We start from the raw sequence: 26,646 nt of genomic DNA, 5'->3' as shown, positions 1-26,646 counted from the left end.
TCATTCCACAGGCACCACGTTCCCATCCCCTGGCCAGCCCACACCGGGGTGCAGTGGGAAGCGGGGAGCCCCGCTGGGAACGTGTCACCGAACCTGGGAGGCAGCTGAGATAATGAAGGTTGTGTGCAGATGGAAGGGATGGAGGGGTGGGGAAGAGAGCCAGGCGGCTGTCAGGCGCTTAAGAGAAGAGCTAATTAAGCCCTGTGATGATGCTGGTGGTAGGCTGCCATCAAATCCCCGCTGCAGCTAATTCCCCCCACGTGTCTCATTGCTGCCTCCCTCTCCTCGCTGCAGCGCAGGGCTCAGCCCTGGGACGTGGGCAGGTTTGCTCAGCACCTCTCCAGCTGAGTGGGGCTTGGAAGTCCATGTCCTTCCAGGCTGGGACGGTCTGGGGGAGCCGGGAAAGGGTTCTGAGCCCCATCCTGCCAAAGCCCTTTGGGGCTGTATGGAGCAAAGCCCGGGATCATTGTGTGCACATCGTCTTGCTTTAGTTTTGTTTCAGTCTTCAGCCTCAACCTGGAGCTCACTCCTTCGTGAAAGCTCTGTAGCTCGCTGGAGGAGCGGCTGAAAGGCGTTTGGAAATAAAAGGAGCTTTTTCATTGTGCTGTAGTGACTAATCACTCCGTGTCCCCCTCCTCTCGCTGCACACATCCACTCGCAGGCTATAGTCAGCGCCTTCATTTCGGTAGCTGTGCTGCATTTATGAGTCACGGAGGCATTTGTGTCATTTATCGGTTTTATTCCCGCAGGAGCCTTCAAGACAATCAGCTCTGCTTTCCAGACGTCCAGCAATGCCAGCAGCATCGTCAGCGGTGCCTCGGGGCTGCTGGCCGAGTCCCGGGGGAGCCGCAGCAGCGCCGCGGGGCTGGAGGGGCGGCTGGCTGAGTCCACCTCCAAACTGCTGACCCTGAAGGGCGAGATGGCCTCATCGCCCAACCTGACCCCTGTCATAAATAAGGTGAAGATGCAAAGTGGTTTTCTGACTTCCCCACTGCATGTTGCTGGTTTTCAAGAGGGCTCTGTAGTGCCTGGGAAGTCTTGTCTTGTGGTTCTGTGTCTTTCCTCAAACAGTCCAGGACAAAGTTTCTGTCCAGAGAGACTCATAACTGGCATCCAAACAACCTGATGCTTTAGGACATCAGTGGAGAATTGTCTGAGCATCCCTTGCCTGGGGATCACAGATACCGAAGTGTTGCCCGCCACCCCCTCCCAGGCACACACTTTTTCCTCCAAGGACTTTCTCATGTGTCAGTTCTTGTATCTCAAAGACCCACTTAATTTCTGCACGATGTTTCTTTTATTTCTCCTTCGCTGCTTTGTTATTGCCATGGAGATCCATTTTGGTGTCTGCTAATGCACGGTTGCTGTGGAGACCACCAACCTCCCCCCTTTGCTTTTCAGGGCACCAACACATTCCCAAGCGACCAGCCAGTGCTGGGGCTCGCACGGGCTCTGGGTTTGCGTGTGCCCCTGCTGCAGTGGCTTTTGCTGGGAGGTAACTCTAGGAGATGCCATGTAATTAAAACTACGGATGTCCAGGGAGGAGGGCAGGGTTTTCTCATCCCATTCTCCCTCCCAAAACAAACTGCGCAGCTTGGACAGGGTTCCCCTGCCACGAGGGAAAGAGTTGCTGTCCTGAGCATCAACGAGACGTTAGCTCCATGCAGACGTGCTCTGTGTCATTCTTTGTTGGCCGCTGGGGCTCAGGTCCTGCTTTGCTCCTATTTATGCTCCACCTTGGGGTGATGAGGAGATGCCGACCTTGTGTTGCTGTCTCAGGTGTGGGCATTCAGCGCTGCCGTACACGTCTGTAGCTCTGGCTGCCCTTCTAGGATGCACTCATGCTCTCCAGTCATTTGGACTGTATTGCTGTCAGCCCCATTAGGAGAGCTGGTTCCATCCCTATTCCCGTGCAGAGCTCCTGTGAAAGCACAGTGAGTTCCCCAGCGCCCTTGGCCAAGGGTCTGTTGGTTCAGCTGGAGAACAGGAGCTGAGGGGAGACCTTCTGATCTCTGAACTGCCTGAAAGGAGCTTGGAGCCAGGGGGGTCGGGCTCTGCTCCCCAGGAACAAGCGCCAGGAGCGGAGGAAACGGCCTCAAATTGCGCCAGGGGAGGTTGAGGTTGGATGTGGGAAACAATTTCTTCCCCAAAGGGCTGTGGGGCATTGGAACAGGCTGCCCAGGGCAGTGCTGGAGTCACCATCCCTGGAGGGTTGGACAGACGGACATGAGGTTCTCAGGACATGGGGCAGTGCCAGGGGTGGGGGAATGGGTGGACTCTATGATCTTGAGGGTCTCTCCCAACCAAAATGATTCTGTGATTCTAATGACACTTCATCCCCTGGGATGTGCTGGTTTGTCTCCCCGAGGTCACTGATGTCTCTCTCCCTTTGCAGATCTGCGGTGGCTTCCGAGCTGAGACCTGCACCCCTGCCCACTGCGAGAAGCTGCTCTGCCCACGGGACAACGGCTCTGCCTGCGGGGGGGACCGGCCCTGCCGCGGCATCTTCCCGCTCTCAGGGGGGGCCCTGGCCACGGCCGGGAAAGCTGCCAGGGAATTCCGCAGCCTGAGCACCCGGCTCCGGGACACGGCACAGCTGGTGAGTTCGGGCAGCGCTCGATCCTGTGGTGTCCGGCCTGGGGAGGGGACAGCTGTGGAAAGAAGCATCTGCAATAAAATACAGTGGATTCGAGGCTTGATCTTCTGGATCAGCTTCAGAAATTGAGGAGTTTTTGAGTGGGAGGCTCCCTGCTGGGTGCGTGGGTCTCGCCTGCCTCCGGCACAGGGGCCACGGAGCTGAAGGAACACGAGCGGCTCTGGAAATGTCACCAGAAGCCCGGCCTCCTCCTGGTTTGGAGATAAGCGTGGCAGAATTAATGATGTGGAAACTCTCTGAATCCACAGGTGTATCTGCTCTAACATTTGATGCAATCTAGAGTATGTGTCCTAGTGCTGTTGCATGATTTTTCTACAGCCTCTCAGGTGCTTGCAAAGATAATGTGAGTTTTCAAAGTCATTAAAAATCCTTTTCAAAGGTGTTTTAAAAAGCTAAACAGTGCTGCCCCACTTTGAGAGCTTCCTTTGCAAATCTAACCCTCAATCCCTAAACACACAACCCTTTAAAGTGGTGGCATAGTAAGAATGGGAAATAGTATAATATCAAAGAGCCTTGCCCAGTTTACTCAGTTGGGGTAGGGCTGTTGGGATTCCAGATCAAGAAGAAATGGCTCCATCGGGATGTTGTCATTTGCAGATTAAAACGACAGAGACGTCTGCAAATCAGATTCAGAGCAGTGCCCGGCGGCTCGCGGACCAGATGAGCGTAACGAGGACCCAGATAGAAGGAGACGTGCGGCGCATCCAGCAGTTCATCCAGCAAGTTCGAAACTTCTTGTCAGGTAGCGCTCTGCAGGTTGGAAAGTGAGTGTGTGCGGGATGGTTTGTGCATGGAAAAATTTGTTTTACAGTGATAATATGTGAGTACAATACAAAAGAGACAGCTGAGCATCACCCCAGTTAAGCTATCAGATGTGCGGTTTATCTGTGCATGGGTGTTTATGTAGCGAAGGTAATGCACATCCTCTGAGACAGCAAGGCAGGCTTGGATAGTGTGTTCTGAAAAGCAGAAGACATTTCAGCAGTACAAAGCTCTGCAGTTTTGTCAGGAGTTGTAGTTTGGCCAGCTGACTTGCTCAGGCTGTTCAGATTGACCCCAGATTGATCCAGGGTGTTATATGTGTGTCAGCTTCCCTGGGATGTCACCAGGGCAGACCCTCCCTTCTGCTTTATAGAGACCTTTGGGTGCCATCTGGGATGTCCATGGGGCAGGAGGTACCACACAACCTTGACCTTGTGCATGGGGCTTCACGGAGGGGTCTCCAGCACCCCTGTAGGAACTGCTCTCAAATATTACCTCTTAGACCACGAATTGAATTAACACAAATGAAAAGCTGTGGAGCAGCCAGTCTCTTGTGTGCAGCATGGACAACATTTTGCTTTGGGTCCCGCTCTCTGCCGCAGAGCCTTGTACGTTCTCGGGGCTCGAGGATGAACCCGTCCGATGGCTGGTGCCCTCTGAGGATTTGCAATCGCCATTGACCCGATGCAGAGAAGTTTGCACCCGCTGACCAGAGATAAACAGACAAATCTTCTCTGGAGCAGACTATTAATCAGATGAGAATTCCTCGTTGTCCTGTAAACCAATGGGATGACTTATTGTTCACAGACAGATTGTAATAACATAACGATCCTCATGAGCATTAGCTGAATAAGAAAATCGGGTCATTTGGTGCTGCGTGGTGTTAATGATGAGTGAAGATATTTCTGAGCTAATTACTGGACTATTGTCCCTTGGGCTCTGTCTGCTTCTGATTCCTCAGTTTTATTAACTTTTATTTGTGAAATAAAAAAAGCTCGTCTTGAAACACAACCTTGTCCGCTCAGTGGGCTTCACCTGACTCTGCTCCGACTTAGCCACGGTGTTCTCATTGCCTAATTGAAGGTATCGTTTCAGCCCTTTCCTGAGAGTCTTCCTGATGTGAATGACAAGTACATTAAATTCAGGAGGATTAAATTCCGGGTGGACCCTGGCAGCTGTCTGAAATGAAGAGACTGTGTGATAGGACACACGGCTGGATGCCTGGCCTCATCCTCCTTTGTGTTCGTGCTCCTGCCTTTCCCCCCGCCTGTTTCCAACCCCGTCTCTCTGTTTGCTCTGCAGACAAGGACACAGACCCTGCCGTTATCCAGGAAATCAGTGAGACTGTTCTCTCCCTGCGCCTCCCCACGGACGCTGCTGCAGTCCTGAGGAAAATGACTGAGATCCAAAACCTGGCGACGAAGCTGCAGTGCCCGGAGAGCATCCTTGCCCAGACGGCCGAGGACATCGCCAAGGCCAAGCGGCTGCAGCAGGAAGCAGAACAAGCCAGGTCGGTTGGGGTTCAAGGGCTTTCGGCAGCTGATGATCACGCAGACAGAGGGAGCGTGGTGGCTCTCAGCTGGGTTGAAATCTCACTCTACTGGAGCTGTGCTGACTTGCACAATCTCAGGTTTTAGCTCAGGATCTTCTATGTCCGTATGGTGCCTAAAAGAATGAGTCTACAACCTCTACAGGTGCCTCCTTGTTGCCCTACGTAAGAAATCGACCAAGAGCAGGTTGTGTTGTAGATACTAGAACAAGAAGGTCTTTACCAAAAGTAATGGAGGCTTTTCCCTACCTCTTGAGTCCCTGTGATGGGAAATAACAGGGTTGCCCTGGTATTATTTGATATTGGTGACCTACATCCTAATTGCGCAAGAGAGCATGAGGAGATTAAATGGGCTATTTGTTTTCTGGGTGAAAGTTGGGAGGATTATCCCGTGGTCCCTTAAAGAGTAATTACAGAGCGTCCTTGCAAATTTGGAGCATCTACTTTGTCACATGTTGACTTGCAGCAATATCCCAGCGCGAAGGTTAAGGGGATAAGTATGTAAACTCCTTGATAGAGTCTGACACCTGCTTAACCTGCTGGAAGTGATGAGACAAGGGAGTCTGGCTTTCTGCAAGGAGCTCTGACCCAGCCTCAACAGTCCCGCTGCAGGCAGGAAAACGTTCTTGGAAACTGCTTCAGTGGTTATTGCTTCCCGTTAAATACCTTTTCATGCACCACTTACAGAATAAGTGCTTCTTTGCTTGTTTAAAGGAAGGCTTTTCTCTCTCCTTCTGTTTGTCTCCTCTGCTTTTGGGGTGTGAAATGGATGTAACGCTTTTCTCGAAAGAAACCTGCTGTCCTGGCTGGGGTGTGGTGTGCCCAGATGGGTGGCTTTGTTGCTTTTTGGGGGAAGAGGGGGAGAAGTGAGATTGCAGCCCCCTCAGCCTTGCTTATTTTGCCTCTCCAACCCTGACTTCCAGCCCATGCAGTTATTTACTCACTCCTGCCCGCTCCCCACGTTTCCCCAGGAACCGGGCGAATGCCGTGGAGGGCAATGTGGAGGAGGTGGTTGGGAACCTGCGACGAGCGAACACGGTGCTGCTGGAGGCCCGGGGCGCGATCAGGGGCTCCGGCTCTTCCCTTCGGTTCATCCAGGAGCGCGTTGATGAGGTGAGGGATGTGCGGTGACCCCCAAATAACAATACTGTGCCCTGCTCCTTGGAAACTTCCCTGCTTGGTAGAATCCTGCACCAGCGCAGCTGGGAAATGGGGTCTGGTGAAGCTCTTGCTTTAAAAATTGATATTTTTTCTACTGTGCTTCACTAGTGTGCTTCCCTAAACTCCCATTGCTGTCCTTGCCAGAGCCCCTGAGACAAGCCCCAACTTCTGCCACGTCTGAGCTGGGGTTTGGATGCGATTTCCTTCTTAACATGGAGAGCTTTGCCTTTAGATCGAGTCTGTTCTTGGTCCAGCCGAGAAGAACGTCAAGTCCATCGCGGGCCAGCTGGACGGGCTGATGGAGCGGCTCCCGCGGCTGCAGCACGGGGCCGACCAGAACCGCCTGCGGGCCACGGATGCGGGACAGACGGCCGAGCAGGCGGGCGAGCAGGCCAGGAGCGCACAGCAGGTACCGCGATGGGACACGTCACCAGCTGCGGAGGTCACAGCCGTGCTGCGCTGTCACTAGATGGCAAAGCCAGCTGTGTCCTGGCATGGTTCGGGATGAGCCAAACAGCCTTTCCCGTTCAGGCCGTGCCTTGTGATATTAATCTGATGTGGTATCCCACTACTGAATTTTTCTAGGAGCTTTCTCAGTCGTAATGATTTTTGCTGGGAACTTACCTCTGCTGTGTCTCCCACCTGAGGCAGAGCAGCCCGTTCAACTGTTGGTATCTTTTGGAGCATAGAATCATAGAACAATGTGGGTTGAAGGGACCTTCCCAGCTCCCCCAGTGCCCCCCCTGCCATGAACAGGGACATCTTCGCCAGCTCAGGTTGCTCAGAGCCCCGTCCAGCCTGGCCTGGGATGTCTCCAGGGATGGTTCAGCCACCACCTCTCTGGGCAACCTATTCCTGTACTTTAACCACCCTCGTTGTAAAACAAGGTAAACGCAGAAAAGTGCACATTGCACAGTTAAGCATTTTCATGATAACATCACGGCAAAACTCTGGTGCAGCACCCATTTAATATTTGTAATAAAATGGATTCAACATTAGAAAATCCTCTTTCCCCCGCTCTATTTGCTTGATCCTACCTGCACCGCTTATTTCCTTTTCCACAGGCTTTCGAACAAGTGAAACAAATGTACGCTGAGCTGAAGAGAAGGATGGAGCAGAGCCCGGCTTTGGGAGAGCAGGGCAGCAGGGTGCAAAGCATCAACCTGGAGGCACAGGCTTTGTTTGAGGAGACTTTGGCCATGATGCTCAGGATGGAAAGTAAGATTCTTTGTGAACTCAGTCTCACACACTGGGGAAGGGATTTTGACTCCTGGTGGGGTGAGGGAAATAAATTGTGAGGAAGACAAGCGTACTTTTGGCGGTGAGATGGGGCAGATTTGGGCTGCATCTGCTGGTGCTGTGCCAGTAAATGGAGGGTTTGCAGGGGTGCGTGGGTGGCTGTGGATGGGACCCCTTGCCTGCAGTGCTGATGTGCACATTTTCCTCCACGTGCTTGCTAATGTTTTTAAGCATTCGAAAGTAATGGTTTTGTTTGGAGTGGTCGTATTTTAGTGTTTCTCGCCCCACCGGAGCTGTGCAGGAGGGAGGTGCAGGCTCAGCCCAATCTACTGGGGAAGCTCACGGCCAACACACCTTCCTCCTGTCTGATCATCACATAACCCTTTCCTGCCTCTCTCCTCAGCGTTGGAGACGGAAATTCAGGAAAGCAACAAGGCTTTGATGTCCAAATCGGCCAGGCTGTCGGGACTGGAGGAGCGAGTGGGAGCGATCCGGGACACCATCAACAAGCGAGTCGCCTACTACGAGAGCTGCTCCTGAGCGAGCTGCCCCCATTGCCTTCCCCCTCTGCAAACACTGACTTGGGTATTTATTCCCATTTTCTGGCTGGAGTTCTCATGTGCCCGACGTCTCTATTTTTAGCAAATTGGGTTTCCGTACCTCTGGAAAATAACTGCGCTGAGCCAAAGGAGCAACCCCCTGGAGAGACCTAATGTTGCATGGACTGACCGGAGCTGCCTGGTGGTTGGAGAAAAAGGGGGAAGAGACATCAGCCTTCCATGGCAAATAAAAACATCCCCGAAGTTATTGCCAGAGGGGTTTATAAACCAAGAAATAATTCCTCTTTCTTGTTTTCAGCAATTCGGGCTCTTTTAGCTGAATTTCACTGTTCAAATTAAAACCCCCATGGGGGGCCTTTTGAAACTTGTTATCTGTGCTGCAGTTAATCCTTGCCATGACTTCAGTACTTCCTTCCTAGATCTTTCTTCAAAGAGCTAGATCACAGAAATGGAGAATTTTATCTCTGTTGTGTCTACACAATATTCCTATATTTGTCTCGATAAGATAAACATTATTTCGTACTCAAAGGTGAAGTCAAAGATCTTGTTTGACTTTCTGCCCCAATCTGCTTATTTACCACGTAACGCTTCACCAGAAAAATGGCAGGGTCTGCAGACACACGAGGAATCCTTTAGAAAGGACTTAACAGACCGTTCCTACATCAAATCTCTATGAATAACCAACAGGCGCTTTACAAAACAAAACTTGGCTTTATTAAGCAAGTATTTATTGTGCAATTACAGGCTTGGAAGCAGGGAATTCAGACCTTGCTGTGATTATTATCAGACATATGGAGGTTGCTAGCAGGTTGTCTCTCCTTTCATAGCTCAAGTGAGAACTGGGCAGCTGGTTGATGCTGAACTTCAGAGTGCCAAAGGCTGGGACTAACCAAAATCTGAGGAGGATAGGCTGCGGATTGTAAAACTAACTGAGCCGCCACTGAGTAGAACTCCGCATGGCTTTGGTTTAATGGGATTTACATTGTGCGGTGTACTTATTATGCGTCAGACAACTGAACAGTATACAGAGAACAAAAGCTTATAGCACTGAGCGGTGTCGTATGGGTAATATACACTGAATGTGCTAGCAGTAGCCTCAGACCTTCCCTTGCCTTCTCCCAGCTTTAACAACCTAGACCCAGCCCGAGGTGGCGGCGTGGATGGGATCCTGGGCGCACGGCCGCGGTCGGTCGCTGCTCTCGGGGACGCTGCTGCCCGGCGGGACACAACCTCCTTTCTTGCTTCCGCTCGTGTCTGGCTTTGAAGTGCAGAAAAGAGTAAAACAGCCCTTCTGTTTCTGCGAGAGAGAGAATTTCAACTGGGGATTGAACTTTGTTGCATGAGACTGCTGCCTTCAAAACATGCTCTGTTAATAAGCAGCAGCGTGGGGGTTCAGAACAGCTCAGATCCCTTTGTGTGCCTTAGTTATAAAGGGTTATTACATGACTGATCATTGGAGTGGACCTTTTTGGAGCTTATAGTACATCTTTCTTGCATTTCTCTTCTATTATTCCTTTGTATATTACAGTTCTGTTCATGTAATCTCATCAGTAGAGTGTCATAAAGGATGAAAGGAGGTAGATCACATTATATAGCTCTTGTGGAGAACTATGGCAAGCATATGCTCTCCTTGGGGAACATTCTTTATTGCAGGGTTTAATAGCGATACTTCCAACTGCTCATATATAACACAGTGCAAATGATAACAATTTAGTCCAGAATTAATCCTAGCTATGGTCAAGCAAACTGGATTCATAGTCTGGCCTTAATGGAAGCTGAAAGATGATTTCTTCATTCAAAGATGGTATAGCAAAGGCTTTTTCGGTTGCAAAAAACCTGTGAGTCAATTTGTTCCGTGTACAATCATTTTACTATTTGCGCCTTTCCCTTTTTCATGCCATAATGGGATTAATTAAAAGCAGCTGGTGACTGGATTGCGGAGCACTTACCGCTGGCGATGTGGGGAGCCCCATGGTGCCTCCTTATCACATAATCAAACAAACTCCAGTTTGCCCAGTGCCACAGTGAGAAGAGTGTTTACTGGTTTTCATTGGAACAAGGACTTCTGATTTGAAATGACTGCTTGGAAACGGAAGATTTGGAAAAGAAAGAAGAAGAAAGAGAAATAGCAAGATTTATGATAATTCTGCAGGTGAAGTTGCGTTTTTTAATATAAAGAAGAGCAGCTGCCGGAAGCCAAGCAGAGCTGGGTGAGAGTCAACACTGCAGCAGAGGCAGGTCCAGCCGCTCAGCACCAGCTGAGGAATTGGCATCGGCAGCTTTAACCACGGGCAATTTCAGATGTGGAGAGCGGGTGTGCTCCCGCCAGCGGAGCGTGGCAGCTGCGCTCACCGCCAGCTTTGCCGCGCAGCCTGGGCAACGCGCCTCGCCCCACGCTCCCACGAGCAAACCCTTTGGGTACCTACTGGGATTTTGCGGACTTTTTAAGCAGCACCGTCTCGGAGCAGAAGGACGGCTTGGTTTTCTCGTGCCCCACGCAGGCTGGGCCGCAGCCGCAGGACGTTCTGGCGGGTGGGCTGTGGTTGTCGGGCAGGACCAGGCTGCCATCCGCGGGCAACGCTCTGTTCTCCGAGCGGCTTTGCGGCTTTTCCTCCCTCGTTCCCGTGTCCTGCTCCCGGGGAGGGTTTGGGCAGCCCTGCGTGGGGGCCGGAGGCTCAGACACATCCTTGTCCTCGTTTGGCGTTGCTGGCTGGGTGGCCACCATGGGTGTGTTGGGTCTGGATGTCTCGGTGACTTGTATGACAGGGATGGCGCTTTCGGCTGCTGCGTGACCGTTCATGTGGAGCTTCTTCATGTGGTGCACGACGGCTGCGGCGTTGAAAGCTTGCTGGGGAAGGAGAGAAATCCCCACGGTGAGCAGCGGGGGATTCCAGGCTGGGTGGGACAAAGGGACTGTCCCCCTTGGGCTGGTGAGCACCGACAGTTTGCACAATACTTGGGACATTCTTGTTCTTGGTATAAGCACCATAGCTTCCATTGAGTGCAAACCACAGATGCTCTTGGAGACTACAACCCCTTCCATGTGAGGATATGGGGGGAACAGCTGAAAATTACCCTGCAGTGCGAAATGGAGACTAGAACTGAGTTTTGAATGTAAGTATTTAAAATGCTATTGCACATGAGGTTCCTGTGGCTTTCCTCTCTCCACCTAAATTCTTAACAAAATCTCTTGCTATAAATCAAGTACCAACTCTTAGGCTGAAAGGAGGAAGAGCTGGACTAAGCTCCCCAAAAAATCTGCTGAGGGAGGGAGCAGCAGTTTCATTCCCTCACTATAAAGACAAGAATCCTTTCCCCCTCCCCTTGACTTTCTTAGCAAGGGCGCTGTTTGTGCTAAATCTACCCCTGTGCGTTGCAGCAGGGAATATTGGTCCAAACATGCTATAAACAGTAACTGCACACAGTTTTCAGGCAGCCTTTGGAGCATCTTCAGCTTTTGGGTGCTTACCCACACAGCTGAAGCTTATTGCTAGATGGCGTTTGTCAGTGAAATGGCTCTGGGCTCCCACCAGCAACCAACTTACCCTCCATTTGCTCTTTGCAAAGTTTTTCTGAATCTGAGCGCTGACAGATGGGTATATGTCACGGTGAAGGGCTGTGTTTCCATTAATCCTGCAGATGGGAGAGAAGAAAATGGGCTCGTAGGCAGATGGCATTTGTAAGGCATTCCACATTCTGGAGGCAACTAGCTGCTTTGTACGTTCAATCAGCAATAATTAAACCCAAAGGAAAAACAGCAACAAAATGGAACACAAACACGCGCTTCAAAGCTTGGAAAAGCTCAGGGTGGGATTTCTTCTTTGCCTCTGTTTATGGAGGCAAATATGCACAAATCGCATCTTTAATTATTATTATTTTTTCCTTCACCCGCAGGGCCCCCTGGGTGTTAATAATGGGGGAGACCCCCCATTCTCAGCCACCATGGAGCACGTGGAGCAAGACGCGGATGCTGGTCCATCCCCGTGGCCACCGGCTCCTCTCACCATGGGTGCCGCAGGGCTTCTTCACAGGTAAACCTCGTGCTCGGGTTCTTCTCCAGTAGATGGCTGATGAAATCCTTGGCTGTTTGGGAGGAGAAGCAGAGAGACAAGGTGATTTTCTCCTTATTCCAAGATACGATCCTAATAGGACATGGCAAACACGAGCGGATAAAGGCTGCCAAGGTCAGCCCTGAGAAGGAGTTCGTACCACTTCATTACTCCATTGAAGGGAGATGTCTTTAGTGAAGGGCTCCAGATGAAAAAATGCTAACTGGGGATGTACCAAACTTCACATTTAGATTATGTGCATTTGAGTTCAATTATTCAACCAAAAAACAACTCTCAAAAGCATAAGAAAAGGGAAACTGAGCAAATTTAGAAATTACACTAAAGAGCAGTTACATCCCACCCTTTTTTCTTTTCTTTGCTTTTTTTTCTTTTCAGGAAGGACTATAGAGTTTGTTATTAAGCCTTAACAAGCCTCCTGCTAGTTTTATTTGTGTGTATAAAAGATCGATGTTCCAAATATGCTGCTAAGATGCAGGTGAGCTCTGTGAGCAGGTTAGCGTGTGGTAGCTGACATGGGAAATGTGACCCGATGGGGAGGAAAGCGAAGGGGAAAAGCGAAAAACAAGGTGGAAAAAAGAAAGAAATGGAGTTCCGCTGCTTCCAGAGGAAAACCAAGCTCACTCTGAGCTGAGTTTGTGAAAGTCAGGGTTACATTGAAAGATGCTGCAGCTGAGGATGCTGCGTCACAGGCAGGATGCGAAGTTCCCCAAGCTCTGCGGCCATGTCTGGGGTTTGCTGCTGGGTGTGTGACTCAATTCAATCTTTCATCCTTTCCTTTCCCTGTGAAGGGTGTTTGGGGGGTGCGTGGGGGCTCAGCTGGTGCCTGGGGGTCGTGGGGCTTTGGGATGCAGCTGTGGGAGGGATCACGGTGCTTCCCAGCACTGGAGCTTTACCTGAAGCGGAGATGTCGTCCCAAAACGGAGACTCAAACTCGAAGTAGCCGTCCTTAATCTTCTCAAACAGTTTGGATTCGGTCTCTTCGTAGAAAGGAGGATACCCACAGAGCCTGGAACAGAGCAGAAAGCCAGGGGTGCTTCCACAGCTCGTGTGGGCAACAAGGGTGAGGAACAGAGGAGGCTGCCCCATCCATCCATCCATCCATCCATCCATCCATCCATCCATCCATCCCTCACATCTAAGTGTTATCAGCAAAGCTGCAGAAAAGAGTTAAAAACTTAACTGCAGCAGCGAAAGGACAAAGCCACAGCTGGTACATAGCTGCATGGCGTGGGAGGAAATGAAACAAAACGTACCAAGGAAGATTGTATGAGATTTGTAGGCAACTAAAGAAAAAACAAAGAACAAAGCATAGGATGAGGCACATAATAGAGAAAATGGGATTCCTTTCATCTCCGCTGCAGTACTTGATTCTCCACGTCCCTTTCATTTCTATGGTCTAGTGAAGCCATGCAAAGGAGGAATACACCGCTGCTGTATGGTTTCCCACTGCAAAATGGGAGCTCGGGGATCGCCCCCACTTGTTCTGCTGCTCTGCAGAGGTGTTTGAAGAGATGGAGGAGTTGGGAAATTCATGGAAAAAATAAGTGGGATGCTGTTTGATCTTACTCACAGGATATAGGTGATGACTCCAATGGACCAGCAGTCCACGGCTTTGCTGTATGGTTTCTGGGCAAGCACTTCAGGGGCTGCAGAACAGCAAAACCAAATGGAAATTCTAAGCAATAATAAATTATCCAATACTGAGAGAAGCAGTAGTTGCTGGTACACTTGGCCTCTGAGGTGCTAATGCAGAGAATCAGCCGGTAACAGCCCCATTTACCAGTTTTGATCTGTGATATTTGTATCTATTTTATGCCATTGGATAGAAAGAACCACTGACAACTTCTGCCTGCATTCTGAGGATTGAACCAGCAAGCTGCGGATCAAACCAACGCGCTCTAGTGCACATGGAACAAAATCCCATGGTGTTAGAATTATTTTCATAATTTTTCAATAGACACGTGACTAATGCTGAAATATATTGCTCTTAAAATTACCATTTTCTTTGCGCTTTTAAACATTCTGGGATTTCACTGTCTTTGTGCTCATTTATAACCCAGTCCATGCAGTGCATCTCTGAGTAGTGTGTTGCTGTTAACATTATGTATGTTTTTCCTTTCTGCTAGGCGACATACTGTACATGCATGTGCTTTTTTCCAGATATTCCACCAGCACCAACCCATTCCTGGACTCACCAACATATCCAGGAGTCCCACAGGCGGTGGACATGATGCCGTTCTGCTCCATTTTAGACAAGCCGAAGTCCGTGATCATGATTTTGGAGTTCTCCTCAGGAGTGAGGTAAAGAAGGTTTTCAGGCTGTGAACACGGAGAAGTCAGAGGTTGCAATTTGGGGTAGAAAAGTGGAAAGAAACAATGGAAAGTCATGGTGGGGAGCAGGTAAAGCCCAGTCCCGCCGGCTCCCCGAGGCGCTGCTCTTGCCCAGGACGGGTCTCACCTTCAGGTCGCGGTGAACGATGCCGTTTTCGTGGAGGTACTTGACCGCGGTCAGGACCTGGTGGATCACCACGCTGGCGTCTTTCTCGGTGTAAACCCCCCGTTCCAAAATGCGGTCGAACAGCTCTCCCCCGGACACCCTGTTGGAAACGGCAGTTCAGAAAGAAAAAGGCTGAAAATGAAACAAATCTAATAACGCTTTTATATACAAGGCAAAATAACTTTCTGGTCCTTTTACAAGTCCACCTGCAGCAGAAACGTCCCTGGGCGGCAGTGTTTGTGAGGCTGAGGGGCTGCTGGGTGCAATTTCAGGGTACCAACAAGTATTACTGGTGAAACGGGGGAATTTGGGCAAGGTTACAAAGCAATGCCGGGCAGGTCTGAGCCGCGGGCATCCGGCACTGCAGACAGAACTGCCTGCAGGTGGATATATGTGTTTGTGTGGTTGCTTCCTATAGCTAAATATGCAGGTTAGCAGGTGCTCGCAGCTGATGCCCACAGCGAGTTGCTTCCTCTGCAGCCAACGTTGTGCGTTTTCATTTCTAGAAACCCTGCGTGGCACGGCTTTAATTAGAAATACTTCTGTCTCGGCCCTGCTTAACTGCAATGAATTGATTTGCATAAAGAGATCCTAATCTTGGTTTAGAAACTTGCTGCTGAAACGAGCACGGGCCGCGGCAGCGTGAGAAGTGTCCGGGTTAGTTCAAGCCATGCGGCTCTCGCCCCGTTAGTGTTTGAACAGCTCGTGTGTGAGCGACTTTTACGTGTGGGAGGCTCCGGTGTGTAGGTGCTGAGATGTGGTGCATCACCCCGGTCCTGCCACTCTTCTTCCTTTGTGGTCCACAAAGAAACGGCTCTGCTGATACTTACAGCTGCATGACCAGGTAGAAGTGGGTTGTGCTCTCATAAATATCTTCTAAAGTCACAATGTTTTCATGCTTTATCCTGCAAAGATAAATGTGGGTCAGACGAACAGACCTGGCAAGGACAAAGCGGCTTCTCAAGTGGAAAACCCAACAGTCGTCTTGCTTTAATCTGGGCTGCTTTGTGGCTGGTTTCCCTCGAACTGCACGGCAGAGGAGCCTTGATTGCAAACTCTTTGGAGGACCAGACCCTTCCTTTTTAAGGATCTGCCCTGGCTGCATCAGATGCGTTATTGGGACTGCAAAGGCTTTAACTCTGCTGCTCCTTTCCCTGCCGATTGCTTCATTGATTTCCTTCCAGGGGACTGGGGCAGTTTGGCTGTGTTGGGGTTACAAACCCAACAACGAAACAAGAGAAGCAACTTTACTAATCTACTAACTTATAGTAACATCTATATATTCTTTAAAAAGAAATACTTATTTATATTATTCTTATTGTAGGGCCGCGTCTCTTGGGAAAGGACGTTTGTTCTACTTGACATTGCACTGTATGTACGCACTCACTTTTTCAACACTGCTATTTCGTTCTCCAAGCTGCTGTCCCGTGTGAGCGGAGACTTCTTGATGCATTTCAGAGCGAAGAGCTGGCCAGTGCTTCTTTGCTTCACCAGGAAAACCTCCGAAAAGGCACCTCTGCAGAGAGGAGAAGTTGTGTTTCAGTAGATGCTGCAGCTGCGAACTGGAAGGATACTTACAGAGAGAGGAGAATGCAATATGGTAGTAATTTAACTCTAAGTGGCTGCTGATTGTAAAGCTAGAGCTGCATCTCTAGCAGCTCCAAACTTAGGATGTTCTATGCAAAACTCTGCAATATGTAGCAAAAAACCCCACCATTTTGTGGGTGCAGGAGGAGGCACTGGCTGCGGTCTCGCAGTTTGGGTAAATCCCCCCATGTTCTTTATATCTGAAGTGCAAAATAACTGGGATAACCTCCAGTTAATATTTTAATTCAGCATTTACTGTGTTTTCCTTTCTGTAGAGACTAATACCTGTGTACCCTTAGTCACAAAGTGACAATGAGTGTCTCTTACGTTCCCAGTAAGGGTTTAGCCCAGTGCAGCCATGAGCGGGTATTTATAACATGCCTAAAGCTCGCAATCCTGTTAAAGGTTTATCTTTGGCAGCCGAACATGTGTCTGTGGGATAGTGACAGTGCATACTTTGCCAGGTCCGTCCTCAATAATCCTCATCAAATGAGCAACAGATTAATTGCTGGCAGTTAAATGGAACTTGCTCCTGAGTCCGCAAAGCCCTGCGGGCAGCTGGAGGGCAGAGCCAGGACGGTGACCACGGTGGCAGTGCCTTCTTGGTCAGGACACTATTGCAGCAAACCCAATAAACAAGGGCAGAAACCTTCCTGTAACCCCCTAAACAAAACCCAGCGTACTGGGCCCATAGGTTGGCTGAGCACGGAGCTGAACCCATCCATGCCTTTATTACCATAAATGATAGGCAGTGGTCTTTTCTAGCCCAAAAAGCAGTTGGGGCAGGGACCTTATCCTTGTTTCGCACGTTTTTCTCCTTTTATCCATTTGAGCTCTCCAGGCTGTTTGTGGAAATGCCTTTGGAGTTCTTGAGGGCTCTTGGGGAACAGGCAGGGACGTCCTTGCCAAGGTCCCTCATCCAGCGCTTGTGGACGCTGGGGGAAGGTGACAATAAATTTCCAGGTCATTTTAGGTCCCAGATCTTCATTGATATTCTTGGGCTTACTGAAGCGTTGCACGTGGAAAAAGAATCCCAATTTCTAACGCTAAATTTTCCCATTAATGTAATAGTAGGAAATGAACAACCTACAAATCAGATGCTGGGACATCTGTTCTATATATCTGTCCCAAACAGTTTATAATAATTATGCCCCTTATTAAAAAATGATGAATCAACAAGTTGGCTAGGAGAGAACAAAGCTTTCTCTAACCTCATTCTTTTAGAGAAAGCTGCTGGATAATTTAATTTCGGAGGCTAACCAGGACTGTGATAATTCAAAACACCGCTGAGCTCTGGAGTTGCTGTTTTGAAGGAGCTTTGCTGTGGGTTCTTAAGTCACAGAAAATGTAGCCACGACAGAACTCGCAGGTGGAGGTAATTCAATTCCTCCTCCACCACCTTGGAAATGTTTTCTTGTCTCATTCACATGAATAGGCAAATTAAGCTGTTAACTCACACAGAAGCATTGTACAACTTGAACATCCGTGTTCTGTTTCATCCCTCGACTGAGTCAGGGTTTATGAGCTAAATCTACGACTTATTATTCTCTTATTATACCTCTCCCAGAGCCATCCCTTGACCTTGTTTGGCCTCGCAGCAGCAGCCAGACCAGTGCGTTCAGCAGGAAAAGAGCAAAAGCTTAACTAAGCTGCCACGTAGGCTTAGAGGGAAAGGAGGGAAGCACAGGGCTGACCTGGGGTGGGTGAGAAGGAGCTGCCTCGGGGCCACTTGGCAAACGTGAGCCGTGAATCAGAGCCCCATCCAACCTTGCAGGGTTGGAGAACCCACCCCATGCCCCCAGAGTACAGTCTTCAAGGAGATGTTTTCTTGTGGCGTTGGCCAAGGCCGGAGGGGAAACCGGTGTCTAGAGGTGGCTCGGTGGTACTTACGATCCCAGGGCCTCCATGAAAATGAAGGTTTTCCGGATGTTGCTCGTCTGTTTTTTCCAGGATCCGCTGTCCTCCTCTTCCTTGCGACCCATCTCCTCCAGAGTGGACGCAGGGCGCACTGTGAGGAAGAGGAGGAGGAGAGAGGTGACTGATGTGGTGTGAAGAACGGGTCTGCTCAGGAACCACCTGGATTCTGGGTGCTGTGAATGGTGTTTGCTCGCTCAGAGGAGTCAGACTTTTTGAGTATGTGTAATTTTGGGCTGGTTTTGTGCTGACCATGTCCCTGCTGCCACATCCCCTCCAGCCGTCACTGCGGTGTCACACCACATCAGCTGGGCAGGAGCTGGTGACCATCTGATAACACTGCCAGGATACTCATTTAGTGCCTGTTGGCAGTTACAAATGCTTATACTGTGGTTGGCATTTAGTGGTTTAAAAACCCTATTGAATAGTTGTTACTTTTCACGATAGCATCCACGACACAGTGGATTAAAAGTTAGGTACAACTAGTGATGGAGATGGATTGTAGTTGAGCTTCTTTATCGCTTAAATAATAAATAGTTTAAAGAGCTTGTGCCTGCAAGGAGGGGAATCGATAGAAAACATTTTGCTGGTCTGTCTTGCAGTTTGTGCCGCTGTCGTCTGTAAGTTTTGTGAACTGATGGATCGCTTTTGCTCTGAGTTGCAACCTTCCCATTGCCTTTTTGGTCTGTTGGTAAATGCAGCCGTGGGGCTCCTGGTATCTGAAAGCTGTTTTGCTGCTCATGGGTGGCTTGACCTTGGTCCTGTCCCCGTCCCCCACCTAAACCCCCCAGTAAGCTCTTTAGGGGCTGGGCAGCACGGCTGTAATTCAGCAAATGACACCCTTGGGGAGCTCCCCAAGAGAATTAGAGCTCGGACAAGGTCTGTGAAACGTTATACAAATATCTAAGCGCTCTTAATGAGATCAGCTCTGACATTACAGAGCTGGAAGTACACCAGAAGGTGAAAAAGAAGCCCTGAGACTTGGAAATAAAATAAAAGAAAATAAAAAGTGGGTTGTCCGCACTCTCATGTTACAAGAGATGCACCAAAAATATCCCCGGGCGGCAGGGACTCGGTGCCACCCGTGGCACGAGGGGCATCGTGCTGAGATACGGATGAGGCTCCAGAGACAAAGCACCATCTTTTGTGTAAAAATAAGCGTTTGCAAAAGGCAAAAGTATTAAAAGCAGAGAAAAAAGCTGCAAGGTCTTGTTTCATGACAGACAGCTTAGCTATTGAACTTCTCCTGAACCTCGTTTATCTCCCTAATTAGTGCTGTTTGAAGGTTTTGAGCTCCTTGACACAATTTTGGTTTTTTTTTTTTAAAGGCTAATTTAACATTATTGAAAACAAAATTGACTCAATTGTAAAGAGCTGAAGGCTCCAGTCTATGAAATCACCATAGGCCAGTGTGCACTTGACCTTTATTTACCTTTTGGATTCTGATGCACCTGTAACCCCTAGAAATACAACTGCTTATAAAATCCAGCCATGTCTTGCTGTTTAGAATCAGTGAAGATCAAAAAGTTCTTCACAAAAGCGTTAATCAATTAGGAGAAACCTTTCTGTCAATATTTTGAACCCCCAAAATGAAGTTTTAATTTGCAGCTATCCATCCATCCCACCCATTCAAACCTACGGAGCTGGAACATCCAAAAGAGGATTTTCAGCAGAGACATTTGGCTGTTGGGGGAAAAGGAGTTTTATCCACTTTAATAAATATCACATGTGTGATGCTGGAGTGGTGCTGAATGACGGGTAGAATTCAGATGACCTCTCCGTTTCTTTCCCAACCTGCTGTCAAAGAAAAGGAAAAGATGTAGGTCAACCTGGCCTCAGGGACAAACAGTATTTTAATCTGTCCCTGTGCTGATGTGCAGCCTGGTTGGCACAAACTCTTTGAGGGTTGGACTGTCCCCCCCAAGCAGGAGGTGACAGTGGAGCCCATTTGAATGTGGCCCTTTGGAGCACAAGTGTCAAATTTGTCCGACTTTGCTCATTTAAGCTCGATTCGCTTAGTATTCTCCTGTTGAATTCCTTGTGAATTCAGCAAGTTTCTTTTTGTTTAAATGGATGTTCCTTCTAAAGGGAGGTGGTGCCGTGTTTTCCTCAGTCTCCTGTGAATCATGAGTTCAGCTCCCCGCTCTCCGCGGCCGCTGCGCGGGTGAGCAGCTCGGGCTCCCTCCACGTGTGTTTGGTTTCCTGCGTTCTCAGTTTGGTCGGTGCCATCACCAGCAAATCATTTCCTGCCTCCCCTCGCCTTCCCGCTGCTATTCTGAGAGCAAATAATGAAATGTTTGAATTGCCTGGAATGTAAAGCCGTGTATGCACTCGGGTGATGGATCCTTGCCCACCTTCCTCCTTCTTCATCTTGGATCACGTTATTTTCCTCACTTTTCCCCCTCTCTTTTGATACTTCCCTGATGCAGGCTCTGGGTACTCATCTTGATGTTGTCTCTCTGTCTGGTTAAGCCACTTATTGCACTTTGCAGCAGTTTGTGAGAATGCAATGATCGAGATATATTTTTAAATCAATTTTTTTGCTATTAGTTATTCAGGCCCTGGCCCAGCAGTGTCCTGACTTTCTCGGTGCAAGCACACGGCTTACGGGTAAACCAGGTTTAATGTCGCTTAGCTGAAGAAGCTTTACTTTCCCCGAGAACAGAAAGCATCCCAACAAAAGTTAGGCAAACAGGTTTTTTGCAGTTTGTCCTGCCGTGCCGTGTGTCTGTCTGCACATGGGCCAATTCCCATCACCCTCCTGCCATCCTTGTTTGTCAGATCCATCCTGACACCCCGTTCCCGTGGGCACCGTCCCCTCTCTGCCATGCGCAGCAGTGGGATGCACAGATTGAGAACGCCCAATGCGCACTGGAAAACGCGTTATGTGAAACGCCTCATCTAGACAAGAGTTTGGGTCTGCGCGTTTCCCCATTCACCTCTTGACAGTGCAAGAAGAGCAGTGTGTCGGGTGCTTAATAAAATGGAAATGCTCATTATTTAATGTACCTAGAGACATTTGGAGATAAAAACGCAGTACACAACATCACTTTAATTTGTTTGGCCTCCCTCTTCCCCATCATAACAAATTAAGCAATATGCAGGGCTTCAATCTGGCGCAGATATGCATAAAGTAATAAGTAGTTTCAGTATTAATGTCTAACCTTTGGGCTCTTGTACAGACTAAGTCAATAAACGTGACGGCCGCTGCGCTCTGTCTGATCCAGCAAATGACACATCGCTGCTCAGAATGTAATGAGTGTTATCATAACCTTGCTTAAATATTTCCCGAAGAAATTTGCTCCACTTTCATATCTCGCAGTAACAAATCCATCTGCAGACAGACACTCTGCTCCTGAATGGATATACTGCATTAACAGCATTATTGTGAGGCATGATTAATAGTCTTGTGACAAAGTTACATGTGGAGGGGGAAGATATGTGCAGCTTTCGTGATTTTGCCGTTGGAATTAGAAAGAAGTTTACAGAAAAAAAGGAAAAGGAGAATACAAAGTCAAAGGGCTTTGCTTTAAAACCACACCAAAACAAGCAATCTGCATGTGAATGAATGAACGGCCAGGCCAGCCTCTGCGTTCAGGGACAAAAGAACAAGAAATTGAAAACATGAGCTCGCCATTAAAAAGAAATCCACGTTAAACATCTCGTATTCATCCCACCGCCCCATCCATTCCAAAGCAGCACGTTAACTTAGTATCCCCGGCGAACACTTGCAAAACCACCATATGCATTATAAATATTTCAGATTCCTTAAAATACTTTTGGAAGTAAAACGTCAGAAGGCAGCTTTCTATGAAAACGCTAAATATAACGTGGGTGCTATAGGATCCCAGCCTAACAGTCTGTGCAGAGAAGTCCTCCAGTATTTTCCTGTTAATAGATCCAATTAATTAAAACCAAACCAGGTTAGCCGGCATCCCACCTGCCTCCCCGCGCGGAGCAGACGGGGAAAGCGAACGGCTATTAGGGGAAATAATATCTTGCTTACCCGAGTCAGCGCGAACGAAGCGACTCGTGCTCGCTGCCGCCCCGGCTCCCGCGGTCTGCGGGGATTAGAGCCGGGAGGAGGAGATGGAGCCGCCGTGATGGCAACGGCACCGTGAGCACGAGCGGCCGGTGGGTGTGCGTGTGCACGTGCGTGTGTGTGTGTGTGTGCACGGCGGGGACGGATCCTGCAGCCGGGAGCACCCGCTCCCCGCAAGGACCGGGTTTAGTATTGAAATCATAGAACGTCTTAGGTCAGCAGGGATGGTAAAGATCATTGTAAGAAACAATTATTTTGCAAGTATAATAAGCCCAGGCAGGATCTCTCCGCAAAGCATATTTTAATGACGATTTTGCAAGACCAGGTGTTCTACCTAAAGGTGGGCGCACCTAATAGGGCAAAAAGCCCCTGCTTATACCCCCAAAATCCCGGCCTCAGTTTCCCTCCCCTGCTCCCCATTGGTTGGTACTGGAGGGTTTACAGACCACCCTGATGCATGCAATACCCTTCCCCTTATCAATCTATTTAAGATATGGATTCCTGGTACTCTGGCTACACTTCCCCTAAATTAACTTGGAAATATGGGTATAAGTATGTATACAGGTATCAGTATATATTCCAGGGAGAGGCTGTGTTTTACATTAAGGATTCACAGTCCGATGTCTCTCGGTCCTTCCCCCTAAATTAACTTGTAAATACAGGTATCAGTATGCATACAGGTATCAGTATATATTCCGGGAAGAAACTGTTTTACATTAAGGATTCATAGTCCAATGTCTCTTGGTCCTTCCCCCCTGCTGGGGTCAAGCGCCACATCCTCGTTTCTTCGTTAAACGTTCCTTACATCATCTAGTTCCACCTCCCTGAAATAAATTAAAGGAGCTAATTGCACGCGAGCGCTGCAGTCAAGAAACGCGTTTTCCACCAAATAAGTGGCACAAAGCACAAGCTTTCTCTGTGCAAAGGATTTCTGGGCTTAGCTTAAGGTGACTGAGACAGACCCGCAGGGTGGCTGCTGCTGCTGGGACTCGCTCGGGTTTGTTCCCATTTCTCGCTACCTGTGCGAGACGAGGTGTTTGACAGCGAGTTGTAAATACGCTGCTGCATCCCAGCGACCGGCCATGGGAATCCCTCCTGGATTTTGGGCAGAAAAGGGAAAATTTGATAAAGAAGGAAACTTAAACGTGGTTGGTTTCAGTCGGTTATGTTACAGCAAGTCAATCGGATCCAGCATCCACGTCTGTGTGAAATAACCCTCAGGTAGATAATAACATCTAAGGCAAGTATCGCTGAAAGAGATTAGGAAACAATAAGCTGCCGTGCTCTTTCATTTAACGCATTTTGCCTTGGATAATTTGCCTTAATTAAACAAATGACTTCATGGTATTAAAAATGCCCTATTTTAATGTGACTTTAGGAGGTCTGGGGGGCCCACAGTGCGGAGCAGGACTGGACCGGGACAGATTTCCCACCAGGATGCTCCAGCACCCCAGCTCTTATCTCCAACACTGGAGAGTTGATGCTCTCCACCATTTTCAGATGACACGAAACCATGGAGAAAAATCATTGCAGCGGGGATTAATCTCCATCTCCAGAGTTCTGGACTATTTTAAAGCGCACAATGGCTCTATTTTGACTTTCAAAACCTCTGTGTGTGTGCATTCCCGAGAAGCAGAGCACATAGGAATATAGGAAATATTAATCATTCTTTGAATCTTTGCTATAGTGTGGGGTTTTTAGAGATGGTAATAACAACTTTACTGACTGCGCTCTCAGTTGATTTACACTGCCATCTAGAATAATGCATGAAAAAGGTACATATCATTGTGAAGTTTAGTTTTATGTCAGGAATAAATCAACTCTGAGGCAATACTAGAAAATCACATTATTTCCCTTAATGTTTTTTCTTCAGTAGCTCAGTTCCAAGGCAAAGGCTGTTTGGTATTCCTCATTTCTTTGTTGGCCAGACTCCATTGCTGTGAACTCCACAGCGCCAGGGGGTTCGGTCAGAATTGCTGGGTGCGGATTTCAATGTGAAGATTTTATTTAGTGCTGGGTTTCGGTGGGGTTTGCGTTGATCTGGTGCTGAAAATCCTTGTAAAGCTTCATCTGTTCCTCCCTTTAATGTCTTTTGTGTGGCCTCATCGTCCCTCTGCTGGAGCAATGGGGAGCCAGTGAGACACCAAAATCAGAGTAGCATCAGGTCATTGATTAGGGTATCCCTACACCATAGGTAAATATATATATATATATATGTCCTAGATGTACGTAGGTATAAAGAAGGATGGGCAGGTGAACCCCTTTGCTGCAGCACAGATATTTCCACCTGCACCCCAGTGTAAAACCCCCCAGAAACTATTAATTCCAGTTTTAAAACCTAAAAGCAATTAAATGCTTTTAGTCTTGGTCATATTCAGTGCTCAGCTTACTTCTTATTATTTTATAATTTTGGGGGTTTTCTTATTAACTTCCTCTGGAGTTCTTTTTTAAAAAGCTCTCAGCAATCTAGCTAAAAATTCAACAGCTACGGTTAAAAGTGAGAGATAACAGAGGGGCAAAGGATGGCCTGGGCCGGGGGGCATTTTAAGGTAGCCCTTTATTGAAACAGGTTCATTATGATGGTAATTAAATAGACGTGCCAATAAGGAGAACAAACTGGCATCTCTGCACGAGCATCCACCCCGTGATGCTGGTGTCTGACCCCTGGGTTTTATTTGCTCGGTGCTTTTGGCCCCAATGTGGTCGGACACCGAGTCCGGCCAGGCCGGGTTAGTTGTGGGGTGACAAAGGAGAAATTCAATGAAAAATGGCAAGATTTGCAGTAATGTGATTGCTTTGGGTGAAGTTTAAGGTAGAGATTAAAAGAAAAACACCAGCGAGAGGGAAAAGTTCCCTCGTGTGCTTTGCTGTGGAAATAACCAGTGGGGATGGCAGCTCTTGACCTTGCCGGATAGAAATCTGGGACAACAGGCAATTCAGTTCAGGGTCTTTTGCTGAGCTCTCGATGGGCTGGAGTTAAAATAGCAGGTTATTAAGCAAAGACATTCAGAGCAAGCAACAATCTAGTTTGTAACGGCGTGAATCAGAAGTGAGGAGGCGTGATGGAAACCAACGGCACAACGTGCACGCCGCAGCAGCCCCTTTGCAGGGCTGTTTGGAACGAGCTGTCAGCCCATCGCTGAGAAGGGACCCGCACCGCTCCCGGGAGGTTTTGCAAAGACGCGAGAAAAGCAAATAATATTAACTGAATATTATCAGGGAGAGGTTGGTGGGGCTGTTACTCAGAAGATGCACGCATGGGTTTTTTTTTTCAAGCAAAGAAGCTTTGAGATGTGACACCCTGAATGTAAATAGAAACTTGGAAAGCAAAGGCAAAGATCCAGGGCTGGTCATCTCAGGGTTTTCTGACGGGCTGTACGTCCCTGGGCCTGGTGGCATCACAAGTGACACACTCAGGGCTGGGACAGCTTTTGCTGGGCTGGAGCATCCCCTGAAATCCCAGGCTGGTGCCAGCAGAGAGCACTGCAGCACAGCCCGTGGCGGCAACAGCCGCTCCGGAGCAAAACTACAATAAAAGGACTTTTATGAGCAATGCAGCTGGGATTTCTGAGTGCTGGGGCGGGGGAAGGTGGTGTTCCAGATGAGCTCCTTGAAATAATGTGCAATTCAATGCTGTGTTCCTCTGCAGTTTGCTTTTCTTTGTTGCCTTAAGACACAGACACTATAAAGCAAGCAGGTTCCTTAATTTATATAGGGACTGGGAATGAGTTGATGTGGAACTAGATGCTGCTTTTTTTTTGTCTCTGATGGAAAAAACTGCTCTTTTCTACGGGCTGTATTTTTCTAAAGTGGTTAAACTGGTAACCGAGTTACCTGAAGAACTTACCCGCAGGTTTTGTGCGTTCCTCTTAACCTGGTACTTATAGTCCTGGGAATTAAGCGGTAACTAAGTGGACCGGGCTATGGATGGAAAGGGACCGTGATCCATGGGGGACGTCGAGCAAACACACGACACGAGGGGTGATTTTTGCGGGAGCAGGAGTGTTTGTTTTGCTTTTGGAGTGATGACAAGTGAGCAAACAAGATCTGAATTTCACATCTGCTCCAAAGACTTCTCTTACTCTCCGTAAGTAGCCAAAACATATCAGGAGCTGGTAAGACAACGTGTCGGATGGATTTATGCGTTTTTTTCATCAGTTTGCTGAAAAGTGGAAGCTAGATGACAAAACATTTCATAAGCAGTCACAGAGTCCATCTCTCGGCGTGTGGGAGTGCTGATAAAAGCCGGGATTGACTCAAATCGCAAGCTGCACTTTAGTACCCTTGACTGGAGCTCTGTGACATCCTCCTCGTGTTTCTCACAAGACCATCAGCACTTGAAAGCGTTCACTTCATTCACCTACACACAAGATGACCAGAGAAAAGGTTTAGTATAAATTCCCAAGGTGCTTTTACTCATAACCGGTTGTTACACCAGTTGGGTGATGTTTGGAGAAGTTTTGATCTGGATCCTGCTGGATGTAATGACTCGGAATATCTGTTTTCTGACCATTTGGAAATAGCTGTGGGATGGCTGCTGGCTGCTCACACGTCTGCTGTGACACAGGGAATCTATCCAACCCTATTGAAATAATCTTTGTTCTGTTTA

At 48.5% G+C, this 26,646-nt stretch overlaps 3 protein-coding genes across 11 annotated transcripts in view; 2 read left to right on the top strand and 1 right to left on the bottom strand.

The window, feature by feature from the left end:
* The window catches only part of LAMB3 (laminin subunit beta 3), a 64,259-nt gene extending 55,961 nt beyond the window's left edge, over positions 1-8,298 (top strand). For all 5 annotated transcript variants that reach the window (XM_071817609.1, XM_065854754.2, XM_071817607.1 and 2 more), the window contains 8 exons: positions 750-958; positions 2,396-2,599; positions 3,254-3,398; positions 4,721-4,928; positions 5,939-6,080; positions 6,361-6,537; positions 7,193-7,346; positions 7,771-8,298. In XM_071817609.1, coding sequence (XP_071673710.1) covers positions 750-958; positions 2,396-2,599; positions 3,254-3,398; positions 4,721-4,928; positions 5,939-6,080; positions 6,361-6,537; positions 7,193-7,346; positions 7,771-7,907 — 1,376 coding nt within the window. In that variant the 3' untranslated portion in view covers positions 7,908-8,298. The remainder of the gene's footprint in view (positions 1-749; positions 959-2,395; positions 2,600-3,253; positions 3,399-4,720; positions 4,929-5,938; positions 6,081-6,360; positions 6,538-7,192; positions 7,347-7,770) is intronic.
* A 320-nt stretch (positions 8,299-8,618) lies between these two features.
* CAMK1G (calcium/calmodulin dependent protein kinase IG) lies at positions 8,619-22,266 on the bottom strand. Of its 2 annotated transcripts, none has more exons than XM_065854497.2 (13): positions 22,002-22,266; positions 17,972-18,089; positions 15,882-16,010; positions 15,325-15,399; positions 14,456-14,594; positions 14,193-14,316; positions 13,568-13,643; positions 12,891-13,003; positions 11,932-12,010; positions 11,473-11,560; positions 10,354-10,775; positions 9,877-10,009; positions 8,619-9,224 (listed from the first exon to the last, which is right to left on the bottom strand). In XM_065854497.2, the coding sequence occupies exons 2-12, from the start codon at positions 18,061-18,063 to the stop codon at positions 9,913-9,915; spliced, it is 1,434 nt and encodes a 477-aa protein (XP_065710569.1). In that variant the 5' UTR covers positions 18,064-18,089; positions 22,002-22,266; the 3' UTR covers positions 8,619-9,224; positions 9,877-9,912. The 2 variants fall into 2 exon arrangements, with proteins under 2 accessions (XP_065710569.1, XP_065710570.1); XM_065854498.2 differs by having other exon boundaries at positions 9,877-10,006; positions 22,002-22,265.
* Positions 9,202-26,646, top strand: part of LOC139829541 (uncharacterized) — a 292,141-nt gene continuing 274,696 nt past the window's right edge. For 3 of the 4 annotated variants that reach the window (XR_011742056.1, XR_011742058.1, XM_071817613.1), the window contains exons 1-3: positions 9,202-10,800; positions 11,822-11,958; positions 14,158-14,298. The gene's annotated coding sequence lies outside the window, so the exon portion shown is untranslated. Of the gene's footprint in view, positions 10,801-11,821; positions 11,959-12,862; positions 13,058-14,157; positions 14,299-26,646 lie in introns of those variants that run through there. The other variant, XR_011742057.1, reaches the window with a different exon arrangement.

The sequence above is a fragment of the Patagioenas fasciata genome, chromosome 21 (assembly GCF_037038585.1).
Source record: "Patagioenas fasciata isolate bPatFas1 chromosome 21, bPatFas1.hap1, whole genome shotgun sequence".
Classification (NCBI taxonomy): Eukaryota; Metazoa; Chordata; class Aves; order Columbiformes; family Columbidae; genus Patagioenas; species Patagioenas fasciata.
Note: the sequence above shows the minus strand (reverse complement) of the source record. Positions and strands in the feature narration are given on the sequence as shown.